At 42.5% G+C, this 14,826-nt stretch overlaps 1 protein-coding gene across 3 annotated transcripts in view; it reads right to left on the reverse strand.

Annotated features, from left to right (window-relative positions):
* The window catches only part of tead1b (TEA domain family member 1b), a 158,431-nt gene that overhangs the window by 35,651 nt on the left and 107,954 nt on the right, over window positions 1-14,826 (reverse strand). For all 3 annotated transcript variants that reach the window (XM_056278348.1, XM_056278347.1, XM_056278350.1), the window contains one exon: window positions 14,436-14,609. In XM_056278348.1, coding sequence (XP_056134323.1) covers window positions 14,436-14,609 — 174 coding nt within the window. The remainder of the gene's footprint in view (window positions 1-14,435; window positions 14,610-14,826) is intronic.

Here is a 14,826-nt window from a genome sequence, read left to right on the forward strand (position 1 = left end):
GTAAGTAAATGAGTTACAATATGTAGGAAGAGTGTCACAGCACTGAGACTAGAGGTAAGTAAATGAGTTACAATATGTACGAAGAGTGTCACAGCACCGAGACTAGAGGTAAGTAAATGAGTTACAATATGTAGGAAGAGTGTCACAGCACCGAGACTAGAGGTAAGTAAATGAGTTACAATATGTAGGAAGAGTGTCACAGCACTGAGACTAGAGGTAAGTAAATGAGTTACAATATGTACGAAGAGTGTCACAGCACTGAGACTAGAGGTAAGTAAATGAGTTACAATATGTAGGAAGAGTGTCACAGCACTGAGACTAGAGGTAAGTAAATGAGTTACAATATGTACGAAGAGTGTCACAGCACCGAGACTAGAGGTAAGTAAATGAGTTACAATATGTAGGAAGAGTGTCACAGCACCGAGACTAGAGGTAAGTAAATGAGTTACAATATGTAGGAAGAGTGTCACAGCACCGAGACTAGAGGTAAGTAAATGAGTTACAATATGTGTGAAGAGTGTCACAGCACCGAGACTAGAGGTAAGTAAATGAGTTACAATATGTGTGAAGAGTGTCACAGCACTGAGACTAGAGGTAAGTAAATGAGTTACAATATGTGTGAAGAGTGTCACAGCACCGAGACTAGAGGTAAGTAAATGAGTTACAATATGTGTGAAGAGCGCCACAGCACCGAGACTAGAGGTAAGTAAATGAGTTACAATATGTAGGAAGAGTGTCACAGCACCGAGACTAGAGGTAAGTAAATGAGTTACAATATGTGTGAAGAGTGTCACAGCACTGAGACTAGAGGTAAGTAAATGAGTTACAATATGTAGGAAGAGTGTCACAGCACTGAGACTAGAGGTAAGTAAATGAGTTACAATATGTGTGAAGAGTGTCACAGCACTGAGACTAGAGGTAAGTAAATGAGTTACAATATGTGTGAAGAGCACCACAGCACTGAGACTAGAGGTAAGTAAATGAGTTACAATATGTGTGAAGAGTGTCACAGCACCGAGACTAGAGGTAAGTAAATGAGTTACAATATGTAGGAAGAGTGTCACAGCACCGAGACTAGAGGTAAGTAAATGAGTTACAACATGTGTGAAGAGCACCACAGCACTGAGACTAGAGGTAAGTAAATGAGTTACAATATGTGTGAAGAGTGTCACAGCACTGAGACTAGAGGTAAGTAAATGAGTTACAATATGTGTGAAGAGTGTCACAGCACCGAGACTAGAGGTAAGTAAATGAGTTACAATATGTGTGAAGAGTGTCACAGCACTGAGACTAGAGGTAAGTAAATGAGTTACAATATGTACGAAGAGCACCACAGCACCGAGACTAGAGGTAAGTAAATGAGTTACAATATGTACGAAGAGTGTCACAGCACTGAGACTAGAGGTAAGTAAATGAGTTACAATATGTAGGAAGAGTGTCACAGCACCGAGACTAGAGGTAAGTAAATGAGTTACAATATGTGTGAAGAGTGTCACAGCACCGAGACTAGAGGTAAGTAAATGAGTTACAATATGTACGAAGAGCACCACAGCACCGAGACTAGAGGTAAGTAAATGAGTTACAATATGTACGAAGAGTGTCACAGCACTGAGACTAGAGGTAAGTAAATGAGTTACAATATGTAGGAAGAGTGTCACAGCACCGAGACTAGAGGTAAGTAAATGAGTTACAATATGTAGGAAGAGTGTCACAGCACCGAGACTAGAGGTAAGTAAATGAGTTACAATATGTAGGAAGAGTGTCACAGCACTGAGACTAGAGGTAAGTAAATGAGTTACAATATGTACGAAGAGTGTCACAGCACCGAGACTAGAGGTAAGTAAATGAGTTACAATATGTACGAAGAGTGTCACAGCACCGAGACTAGAGGTAAGTAAATGAGTTACAATATGTAGGAAGAGTGTCACAGCACCGAGACTAGAGGTAAGTAAATGAGTTACAATATGTAGGAAGAGTGTCACAGCACTGAGACTAGAGGTAAGTAAATGAGTTACAATATGTAGGAAGAGTGTCACAGCACTGAGACTAGAGGTAAGTAAATGAGTTACAATATGTACGAAGAGTGTCACAGCACCGAGACTAGAGGTAAGTAAATGAGTTACAATATGTAGGAAGAGTGTCACAGCACCGAGACTAGAGGTAAGTAAATGAGTTACAATATGTAGGAAGAGTGTCACAGCACTGAGACTAGAGGTAAGTAAATGAGTTACAATATGTACGAAGAGTGTCACAGCACTGAGACTAGAGGTAAGTAAATGAGTTACAATATGTAGGAAGAGTGTCACAGCACTGAGACTAGAGGTAAGTAAATGAGTTACAATATGTACGAAGAGTGTCACAGCACCGAGACTAGAGGTAAGTAAATGAGTTACAATATGTAGGAAGAGTGTCACAACACTGAGACTAGAGGTAAGTAAATGAGTTACAATATGTACGAAGAGTGTCACAGCACCGAGACTAGAGGTAAGTAAATGAGTTACAATATGTAGGAAGAGTGTCACAGCACCGAGACTAGAGGTAAGTAAATGAGTTACAATATGTAGGAAGAGTGTCACAGCACCGAGACTAGAGGTAAGTAAATGAGTTACAACATGTGTGAAGAGTGTCACAGCACCGAGACTAGAGGTAAGTAAATGAGTTACAATATGTGTGAAGAGTGTCACAGCACTGAGACTAGAGGTAAGTAAATGAGTTACAATATGTGTGAAGAGTGTCACAGCACCGAGACTAGAGGTAAGTAAATGAGTTACAATATGTGTGAAGAGCGCCACAGCACCGAGACTAGAGGTAAGTAAATGAGTTACAATATGTGTGAAGAGTGTCACAGCACTGAGACTAGAGGTAAGTAAATGAGTTACAATATGTGTGAAGAGCACCACAGCACTGAGACTAGAGGTAAGTAAATGAGTTACAATATGTGTGAAGAGTGTCACAGCACCGAGACTAGAGGTAAGTAAATGAGTTACAATATGTAGGAAGAGTGTCACAGCACCGAGACTAGAGGTAAGTAAATGAGTTACAACATGTGTGAAGAGCACCACAGCACTGAGACTAGAGGTAAGTAAATGAGTTACAACATGTGTGAAGAGCACCACAGCACTGAGACTAGAGGTAAGTAAATGAGTTACAATATGTGTGAAGAGTGTCACAGCACTGAGACTAGAGGTAAGTAAATGAGTTACAATATGTGTGAAGAGTGTCACAGCACCGAGACTAGAGGTAAGTAAATGAGTTACAATATGCGTGAAGAGTGTCACAGCACTGAGACTAGAGGTAAGTAAATGAGTTACAATATGTACGAAGAGCACCACAGCACCGAGACTAGAGGTAAGTAAATGAGTTACAATATGTACGAAGAGTGTCACAGCACTGAGACTAGAGGTAAGTAAATGAGTTACAACATGTGTGAAGAGTGTCACAGCACTGAGACTAGAGGTAAGTAAATGAGTTACAACATGTGTGAAGAGTGTCACAGCACTGAGACTAGAGGTAAGTAAATGAGTTACAATTTGTACGAAGAGCACCACAGCACCGAGACTAGAGGTAAGTAAATGAGTTACAATATGTACGAAGAGTGTCACAGCACTGAGACTAGAGGTAAGTAAATGAGTTACAATATGTAGGAAGAGTGTCACAGCACCGAGACTAGAGGTAAGTAAATGAGTTACAATATGTAGGAAGAGTGTCACAGCACCGAGACTAGAGGTAAGTAAATGAGTTACAATATGTAGGAAGAGTGTCACAGCACTGAGACTAGAGGTAAGTAAATGAGTTACAATATGTACGAAGAGTGTCACAGCACCGAGACTAGAGGTAAGTAAATGAGTTACAATATGTACGAAGAGTGTCACAGCACCGAGACTAGAGGTAAGTAAATGAGTTACAATATGTAGGAAGAGTGTCACAGCACCGAGACTAGAGGTAAGTAAATGAGTTACAATATGTGTGAAGTGTGTCACAGCACTGAGACTAGAGGTAAGTAAATGAGTTACAATATGTGTGAAGAGTGTCACAGCACCGAGACTAGAGGTAAGTAAATGAGTTACAATATGTGTGAAGAGCGCCACAGCACCGAGACTAGAGGTAAGTAAATGAGTTACAATATGTGTGAAGAGTGTCACAGCACCGAGACTAGAGGTAAGTAAATGAGTTACAATATGTGTGAAGAGTGTCACAGCACTGAGACTAGAGGTAAGTAAATGAGTTACAATATGTGTGAAGAGCACCACAGCACTGAGACTAGAGGTAAGTAAATGAGTTACAATATGTGTGAAGAGTGTCACAGCACTGAGACTAGAGGTAAGTAAATGAGTTACAATATGTGTGAAGAGCGTCACAGCACTGAGACTAGAGGTAAGTAAATGAGTTACAATATGTAGGAAGAGTGTCACAGCACCGAGACTAGAGGTAAGTAAATGAGTTACAATATGTAGGAAGAGCACCACAGCACTGAGACTAGAGGTAAGTAAATGAGTTACAATATGTAGGAAGAGTGTCACAGCACCGAGACTAGAGGTAAGTAAATGAGTTACAATATGTAGGAAGAGTGTCACAGCACCGAGACTAGAGGTAAGTAAATGAGTTACAATATGTAGGAAGAGCACCACAGCACCGAGACTAGAGGTAAGTAAATGAGTTACAATAAGTAGGAAGAGTGTCACAGCACTGAGACTAGAGGTAAGTAAATGAGTTACAATATGTAGGAAGAGTGTCACAGCACTGAGACTAGAGGTAAGTAAATGAGTTACAACATGTGTGAAGAGTGTCACAGCACTGAGACTAGAGGTAAGTAAATGAGTTACAATATGTGTGAAGAGCACCACAGCACTGAGACTAGAGGTAAGTAAATGAGTTACAACATGTGTGAAGAGTGTCACAGCACCGAGACTAGAGGTAAGTAAATGAGTTACAATATGTGTGAAGAGTGTCACAGCACTGAGACTAGAGGTAAGTAAATGAGTTACAATATGTGTGAAGAGTGTCACAGCACTGAGACTAGAGGTAAGTAAATGAGTTACAATATGTAGGAAGAGCACCACAGCACCGAGACTAGAGGTAAGTAAATGAGTTACAACATGTGTGAAGAGCACCACAGCACTGAGACTAGAGGTAAGTAAATGAGTTACAATATGTACGAAGAGTGTCACAGCACCGAGACTAGAGGTAAGTAAATGAGTTACAATATGTGTCAAGAGCACCACAGCACCGAGACTAGAGGTAAGTAAATGAGTTACAATATGTGTGAAGAGTGTCACAGCACTGAGACTAGAGGTAAGTAAATGAGTTACAATATGTGTGAAGAGTGTCACAGCACTGAGACTAGAGGTAAGTAAATGAGTTACAACATGTGTGAAGAGTGTCACAGCACTGAGACTAGAGGTAAGTAAATGAGTTACAATATGTGTGAAGAGTGTCACAGCACCGAGACTAGAGGTAAGTAAATGAGTTACAATATGTGTGAAGAGCACCACAGCACCGAGACTAGAGGTAAGTAAATGAGTTACAATATGTGTGAAGAGCACCACAGCACCGAGACTAGAGGTAAGTAAATGAGTTACAATATGTGTGAAGAGCACCACAGCACCGAGACTAGAGGTAAGTAAATGAGTTACAATATGTGTGAAGAGCACCACAGCACCGAGACTAGAGGTAAGTAAATGAGTTACAATATGTGTGAAGAGTGTCACAGCACCGAGACTAGAGGTAAGTAAATGAGTTACAATATGTGTGAAGAGTGCCACAGCACCGAGACTAGAGGTAAGTAAATGAGTTACAATATGTGTGAAGAGTGTCACAGCACCGAGACTAGAGGTAAGTAAATGAGTTACAATATGTGTGAAGAGTGTCACAGCACCGAGACTAGAGGTAAGTAAATGAGTTACAATATGTAGGAAGAGCACCACAGCACTGAGACTAGAGGTAAGTAAATGAGTTACAATATGTGTGAAGAGTGTCACAGCACTGAGACTAGAGGTAAGTAAATGAGTTACAATATGTGTGAAGAGTGTCACAGCACCGAGACTAGAGGTAAGTAAATGAGTTACAACATGTGTGAAGAGTGTCACAGCACTGAGACTAGAGGTAAGTAAATGAGTTACAACATGTGTGAAGAGTGTCACAGCACCGAGACTAGAGGTAAGTAAATGAGTTACAATATGTACGAAGAGCACCACAGCACCGAGACTAGAGGTAAGTAAATGAGTTACAATATGTGTGAAGAGTGTCACAGCACCGAGACTAGAGGTAAGTAAATGAGTTACAATATGTGTGAAGAGTGTCACAGCACCGAGACTAGAGGTAAGTAAATGAGTTACAATATGTACGAAGAGCACCACAGCACCGAGACTAGAGGTAAGTAAATGAGTTACAATATGTAGGAAGAGCACCACAGCACCGAGACTAGAGGTAAGTAAATGAGTTACAACATGTGTGAAGAGTGTCACAGCACCGAGACTAGAGGTAAGTAAATGAGTTACAACATGTGTGAAGAGTGTCACAGCACCGAGACTAGAGGTAAGTAAATGAGTTATAACATGTGTGAAGAGCACCACAGCACTGAGACTAGAGGTAAGTAAATGAGTTACAATATGTAGGAAGAGTGTCACAGCACTGAGACTAGAGGTAAGTAAATGAGTTACAATATGTAGGAAGAGTGTCACAGCACCGAGACTAGAGGTAAGTAAATGAGTTACAATATGTGTGAAGAGTGTCACAGCACTGAGACTAGAGGTAAGTAAATGAGTTACAATATGTGTGAAGAGCACCACAGCACCGAGACTAGAGGTAAGTAAATGAGTTACAATATGTGTGAAGAGCACCACAGCACTGAGACTAGAGGTAAGTAAATGAGTTACAACATGTGTGAAGAGCACCACAGCACCGAGACTAGAGGTAAGTAAATGAGTTACAATATGTAGGAAGAGTGTCACAGCACTGAGACTAGAGGTAAGTAAATGAGTTACAATATGTAGGAAGAGTGTCACAGCACCGAGACTAGAGGTAAGTAAATGAGTTACAATATGTGTGAAGAGTGTCACAGCACCGAGACTAGAGGTAAGTAAATGAGTTACAATATGTGTGAAGAGCACCACAGCACCGAGACTAGAGGTAAGTAAATGAGTTACAATATGTGTGAAGAGTGTCACAGCACCGAGACTAGAGGTAAGTAAATGAGTTACAATATGTGTGAAGAGTGTCACAGCACCGAGACTAGAGGTAAGTAAATGAGTTACAATATGTGTGAAGAGTGTCACAGCACCGAGACTAGAGGTAAGTAAATGAGTTACAACATGTGTGAAGAGTGTCACAGCACCGAGACCAGAGGTAAGTAAATGAGTTACAACATGTGTGAAGAGCACCACAGCACTGAGACTAGAGGTAAGTAAATGAGTTACAATATGTGTGAAGAGTGTCACAGCACCGAGACTAGAGGTAAGTAAATGAGTTACAATATGTAGGAAGAGTGTCACAGCACTGAGACTAGAGGTAAGTAAATGAGTTACAATATGTGTGAAGAGTGTCACAGCACCGAGACTAGAGGTAAGTAAATGAGTTACAATATGTAGGAAGAGTGTCACAGCACCGAGACTAGAGGTAAGTAAATGAGTTACAACATGTGTGAAGAGTGTCACAGCACTGAGACTAGAGGTAAGTAAATGAGTTACAATATGTGTGAAGAGCACCACAGCACCGAGACTAGAGGTAAGTAAATGAGTTACAATATGTAGGAAGAGTGTCACAGCACTGAGACTAGAGGTAAGTAAATGAGTTACAATATGTAGGAAGAGCGTCACAGCACTGAGGCTAGAGGTAAGTAAATGAGTTACAATATGTGTGAAGAGCACCACAGCACTGAGACTAGAGGTAAGTAAATGAGTTACAATATGTGTGAAGAGCACCACAGCACTGAGACTAGAGGTAAGTAAATGAGTTACAATATGTAGGAAGAGTGTCACAGCACCGAGACTAGAGGTAAGTAAATGAGTTACAATATGTGTGAAGAGCACCACAGCACTGAGACTAGAGGTAAGTAAATGAGTTACAATATGTGTGAAGAGTGTCACAGCACTGAGACTAGAGGTAAGTAAATGAGTTACAATATGTAGGAAGAGTGTCACAGCACTGAGACTAGAGGTAAGTAAATGAGTTACAACATGTGTGAAGAGTGTCACAGCACTGAGACTAGAGGTAAGTAAATGAGTTACAACATGTGTGAAGAGTGTCAAAGCACTGAGACTAGAGGTAAGTAAATGAGTTACAATATGTGTGAAGAGTGTCACAGCACCGAGACTAGAGGTAAGTAAATGAGTTAAAATATGTGTGAAGAGTGTCACAGCACTGAGACTAGAGGTAAGTAAATGAGTTACAATATGTGTGAAGAGTGTCACAGCACTGAGACTAGAGGTAAGTAAATGAGTTACAATATGTGTGAAGAGTGTCACAGCACTGAGACTAGAGGTAAGTAAATGAGTTACAATATGTAGGAAGAGTGTCACAGCACCGAGACTAGAGGTAAGTAAATGAGTTACAATATGTAGGAAGAGTGTCACAGCACTGAGACTAGAGGTAAGTAAATGAGTTACAACATGTGTGAAGAGTGTCACAGCACTGAGACTAGAGGTAAGTAAATGAGTTACAATATGTGTGAAGAGCACCACAGCACCAAGACTAAAGGTAAGTAAATGAGTTACAATATGTGTGAAGAGTGTCACAGCACCGAGACTAGAGGTAAGTAAATGAGTTACAACATGTGTGAAGAGTGTCACAGCACTGAGACTAGAGGTAAGTAAATGAGTTACAATATGTGTGAAGAGTGTCACAGCACTGAGACTAGAGGTAAGTAAATGAGTTACAATATGTGTGAAGAGCACCACAGCACCGAGACTAGAGGTAAGTAAATGAGTTACAATATGTGTGAAGAGTGCCACAGCACCGAGACTAGAGGTAAGTAAATGAGTTACAACATGTGTGAAGAGTGTCACAGCACTGAGACTAGAGGTAAGTAAATGAGTTACAATATGTAGGAAGAGCACCACAGCACCGAGACTAGAGGTAAGTAAATGAGTTACAATATGTGTGAAGAGTGTCACAGCACCGAGACTAGAGGTAAGTAAATGAGTTACAACATGTGTGAAGAGCGCCACAGCACCGAGACTAGAGGTAAGTAAATGAGTTACAACATGTGTGAAGAGTGTCACAGCACTGAGACTAGAGGTAAGTAAATGAGTTACAACATGTGTGAAGAGTGTCACAGCACCGAGACTAGAGGTAAGTAAATGAGTTACAACATGTGTGAAGAGTGTCACAGCACTGAGACTAGAGGTAAGTAAATGAGTTACAACATGTGTGAAGAGTGTCACAGCACTGAGACTAGAGGTAAGTAAGTTGTGAAAGCAGCAAAAGTCACCCCCACATCGTTTACCCCGTCAGGTTTGTTTGTGCTGCTTGTTGTGTGTGTGGTAGTGCAGTATAGATGTTGTGTGTGTGGTAGTGCAGTACAGATGTTGTGTGTGTGGTAGTGCAGTACAGATGTTGTGTGTGTGGTAGTGCAGTATAGATGTTGTGTGTGTGGTAGTGCAGTATAGATGATGTGTGTGAGGTAGTGCAGTATAGATGTGTGTGTGGTAGTGCAGTATAGATGTTGTGTGTGTGGTAGTGCTGTATAGATGTTGTGTGTGCAGTAGTGCAGTATAGATGATGTGTGTGAGGTAGTGCAGTACAGATGTTGTGTGTGTGGTAGTGCAGTATAGATGTGTGTGTGGTAGTGCAGTATAGATGTTGTGTGTGCAGTAGTGCTGTATAGATCTTGTGTGTGTGGTAGTGCAGTATAGATGTTGTGTGTGGTAGTGCAGTATAGATGTTGTGTCTGCAGTAGTGCTGTATAGATGATGTGTGTGAGGTAGTGCAGTATAGATGTTGTGTGTGTGGTAGTGCAGTATAGATGTTGTGTCTGCAGTAGTGCAGTATAGATGTTGTGTGTGTGGTAGTGCAGTACAGATGTTGTGTGTGTGGTAGTGCAGTATAGCTGTTGTGTGTGTGGTAGTGCTGTATAGATGTTGTGTGTGAGGTAGTGCTGTATAGATGTTGTGTGTGTGGTAGTGCAATATAGATGTTGTGTGTGCAGTAGTGCTGTATAGATCTTGTGTGTGTGGTAGTGCAGTATAGATGTGTGTGTGTGTGGTAGTGCAGTGTAGATGTTGTGTGTGTGGTAGTGCTGTATAGATGTTGTGTGTGGTAGTGCAATATAGATGCTGTGTGTGCAGTAGTGCTGTATAGATCTTGTGTGTGTGGTAGTGCAGTATAGATGTTGTGTGTGTGGTAGTGCTGTATAGATGTTGTGTGTGTGGTAGTGCAATATAGATGTTGTGTGTGTGGTAGTGCAGTATAGATGTTGTGTGTGGTAGTGCAATATAGATGCTGTGTGTGCAGTAGTGCTGTATAGATCTTGTGTGTGTGGTAGTGCAGTATAGATGTGTGTGTGTGTGGTAGTGCAGTGTAGATGTTGTGTGTGTGGTAGTGCTGTATAGATGTTGTGTGTGTGGTAGTGCTGTATAGATGTTGTGTGTGTGGTAGTGCAATATAGATGCTGTGTGTGCAGTAGTGCAGTACAGATGTGTGTGTGGTAGTGCAGTATCGATGATGTGTGTGAGGTAGTGCAGTATAGATGTGTGTGTGGTAGTGCAGTATAGATGTTGTGTGTGTGGTAGTGCTGTATAGATCTTGTGTGTGTGGTAGTGCTGTATAGATCTTGTGTGTGTGGTAGTGCTGTATAGATGTTGTGTGTGGTAGTGCTGTATAGATCTTGTGTGTGTGGTAGTGCAGTATAGATGTTGTGTGTGTGGTAGTGCAGTATAGATGTTGTGTGTGTGGTAGTGCAGTATAGATCTTGTGTGTGTGGTAGTGCAGTGTAGATGTTGTGTGTGTGGTAGTGCTGTATAGATGTTGTGTGTGGGGCAGTGCAGTATAGATGTTGTGTGTGTGGTAGTGCTGTATAGATGTTGTGTGTGGTAGTGCTGTATAGATCTTGTGTGTGTGGTAGTCCTGTATAGATGTTGTGTGTGGTAGTGCTGTATAGATCTTGTGTGTGTGGTAGTGCAGTATAGATGTTGTGTGTGTGGTAGTGCTGTATAGATGTTGTGTGTGGGGCAGTGCAGTATAGATGTTGTGTGTGCGGCTGAGCAGAATAGATAGGGTATTAAGTGCACCATGCTTGTTGATATATTTGTATTTCTTTTTTTTAAATTTCTTAAACCAGCCACTGAGGATGCACAAGCCAGGTCATTCTTAGTGTCGGTCCCAAGCCTGGACAAATGGGGAGGGTTGCGTCAGGAAGGGCATCCGGCGTAAAATCTTTGCCAAATCAAATATGCGTATGATGAGTAAGATTTCCATACCGGATCGGTCGAGGCCCGGGTTACCAACGACCACCACCAGTACTGTTAACCAGCAGGGTGCCGGTGGAAACTATGCAACTGTTGGGCGAAGGAGAAGGAGAGGGGGAAGGCATATCCAGGGGCAGCGGGAGAGGAGGAAGGGTAGGAGTGTGGAGGTGAGACACTTAGACACTAAGGACGGAGAAAAGGACTTGTACCGATTGGCTAGACAGAGGAACCGAGCTGGGAAGGATGTGCAGCAGGTTAGGGTGATGAAGGATAGAGATGGAAATGTGCTGACAAGCGAGGAGAGTGTGCTGAGAAGGAGGAAGGAGTACTTTGAGGGGCTGATGAATGAAGAAAATGAGAGAGAGAGAAGGTTGGATGATGTGGGGATAGTGAATCAGGAAGTTCAGTGGATTAACAAGGAGGAAGTGAGGGCAGCTATGAAGAGGATGAAGAGTGGAAAGGCAGTTGGTCCTGATGACATACCTGTGGAGGCATGGAGATGTTTAGGAGAGATGGCAGTGGGGTTTCTAACTAGATTGTTTAACACAATCTTGCAAAGTGAGAGGATGCCTGAGGAGTGGAGAAGCAGCATACTGGTACCGATTTTCAAGAACAAGGGTGATGTGCAGAACTGTAACAACTACAGAGATATAAAGTTGATCAGCCACAGCCTGAAGATATGGGAAAGAGTAATAGAAGCTAGGTTAAGAGGAGAGGTGATGATCAGCGAGCAGCAGCATGGCTTCATGCCATGAAAGAGCACCACAGATGTGATGTTTGCTTTGAGAATGTTGATGGAGAAGTATAGAGAAGGCCAGAAGGAGTTACATTGTGTCTTTGTAGATTTAGAGAAAGCATACGACAGGGTGCCGAGAGAGGAGGTGTGGTACCGTATGAGGAAGTCAGGAGTTGCAGAGAAGTATGTAGGAGTGGTGCAGGATATGTATGAGGGAAGTGTGACGGTGGTGAGGTGTGTGGTTGGAATGACAGATGGGTTCAAGGTGGAGGTGGGATTACATCAAGGATCGGCTCTGAGCCCTTTCTTGTTTGCAGTGGTGATGGACAGGTTGACAGATGAGATCAGGCAGGAGTCTCCATGGATGATGATTTTCGCACTTGACATTGTGATCTGTAGTGAGAGTAGGGTGCAGGTGGAGGAGAGCCTGGACAGGTGGAGGTATGTACTGGAGAGAAGAGGAATGAAAGTCAGTAGGAGCAAGACGGAATACATATGCGTGAATGAGAGGGAGGACAGTGGGATGGTGAGGATGCAAGGAGTGGAGGTGATGAAGACGTATGAGTTTAAATACTTGGGGTCAACTGTCCAAAGTAACGGGGAGTGCAGGAGAGAGGTGAAGAAGAGAGTGCAGGCAGGGTGGAGTGGGTGGAGAAGAGCGTCAGGAGTGATGTGTGACAGAAGGGTACCAGCAAGAGTTAAAGGGAAGGTTTACAAGATGGTTGTGAGACCAGCTATGTTATATGGTCTGGAGACAGTGGCAGTGCTGAAAAGACAGGAGGTGGAGCTGGAGGTGGCAGTGATGAAGATGATAAGATTTTCACTGGGAGTAACGAAGAAGGACAGGATTAGGAATGAGTATATTAGAGGGACAGCTCAGGTTGGACGGTTTGGAGACAAAGCAAGAGAGACCAGATGGAGATGGTGTGGACATGTGTGGAGGAGAGATGCTGGGTATACTGGGAGAAGGATGCTGAATATGGAGCTGCCAGGGAAGAGGAGAAGAGGAAGGCCAAAAGAGGAGGTTTATGGATGTGGTGAGGGAGGACAGGCAGGTGGCTGGTGTGACAGAGGAAGATGCAGAGGACAGGAAGAAATGGAAACGGATGATTCGCTGTGGCGCCCCCTAATGGGAGCAGCCAAAAGTCCGTATCGCCCTGCCCTATGTACCTGGTGAGAGGTGCAACACTTCACTGCTGACTAAACTGAAAATTGTTTGACATGATTTGGTTTTTTTTATTCATATAAAAGTCAAAATCCATTCCTCATTATGGACGAGGAGGAAGAGGTAAAAAAGACACTTATTCTCCACTTTATTTTGGGGAAACTCAAAACCAAATTGTGCCCTTTAACCGTCACAGGATGATAGAATGATGATTCCAGATCTGTCCTGGCTCTCCATGAACATTTAATAAGACATTACATTTAAATAAGTCTACCACACATGTGAATAGGCATGTAAATGAACCCATCTTGGAGACAGGACTATAAACAGGACTATAAAGGGATGAAATGAAGTAATGTTAAAGGCTGATTGGTGCTAATGAAAAGGGTTCATTGTAGGAGGGCAGCCTTTCCATGCCCAGAACATGCTGTTCATTAAGCACAGAAAGAAGGGGAGACATCCTTCTTCAACATTCCCTCCTTCATTAAAGCAAAGCAGTCACACTTTCATTATTGTGCAGATCCCGTCTGTCATTTGAAATTTAGATTGAGCGGTCCCTTCAAACACAGTGTGAGAGGACTTGGACCAAGTGCTCACAGCCCTACTTTGTTGACTGCCGCTAGTTAACATTTTGCATCAGGGGGAAAAACACATGCGATGTTTCAACAGGCGGCGGGAGTGCAACCAGGTCACTGCATTGTTTTCACACATTAGACTGAATTAGGGAGCGCTTTGATCAGCAGCTCTCCTGCTATGCACGTCCAAATATAGCCGAGTGCATTCTGCAGACATGAAGAGGGCAGTCTTATCTGTTTACATCTTCATCACAGCCATTCAGCGAAGATGAACCTCAACAGATCATCACTAAGCAGCTTCTGCACAGCGCTCTGCGATGAGCCACGCCAGCGATTAGACTGGTACGAAACCAAACAGGGCAGCAGAAGCATGTAGGAGGGAGGGCACGGATCTGAAGTGCTTTCTCATTTTGATGCCAGTCATCCTTGTGATGGTACAAATGGTCAAGTTAATACGAATACATGTTTAAAAGGAAATGCTTCGTTTTCTTCTTTTTTTTTTCATCACTTTTCATGCGAGTACACATTCAGTACTTCTGCAACATAATCCCACTTACCCAGAATTTGATGAGGAAGAAGGAGTTCTGTGGACCCTTTCCAAACAGCTCTTTCAGACCTCCTTTCTTCTCAGGGAACTTGTCGTAAATCTGTCGAATGTCCACAGACTCGAGCAGGGCGTCGCTGTAGGAATGGTTTGTCTGACCGATATGCACGAAGAGATGTTTGTTGTACTGAAAGGAGAACGGAAGTGTTTTTACCAGCAAACTTCAGAGAAGAATGAAACAACCCCAACAGTTATTAGCTTTACACAATACATCTGAAGTGAAGGTCATTATCACTGTGACTCTCAGCCAACTGTGCATGTTGGCTTTCTCCAGAAGAGAGAAGCGCCTGAGAGCCTTTAATCCATTTAACGTACCCCTGCAGTGACAAGAGCTAATTCAATAA

This window comes from Lampris incognitus, chromosome 4 (genome assembly GCF_029633865.1).
Source record: "Lampris incognitus isolate fLamInc1 chromosome 4, fLamInc1.hap2, whole genome shotgun sequence".
NCBI lineage: Eukaryota > Metazoa > Chordata > Actinopteri > Lampriformes > Lampridae > Lampris > Lampris incognitus.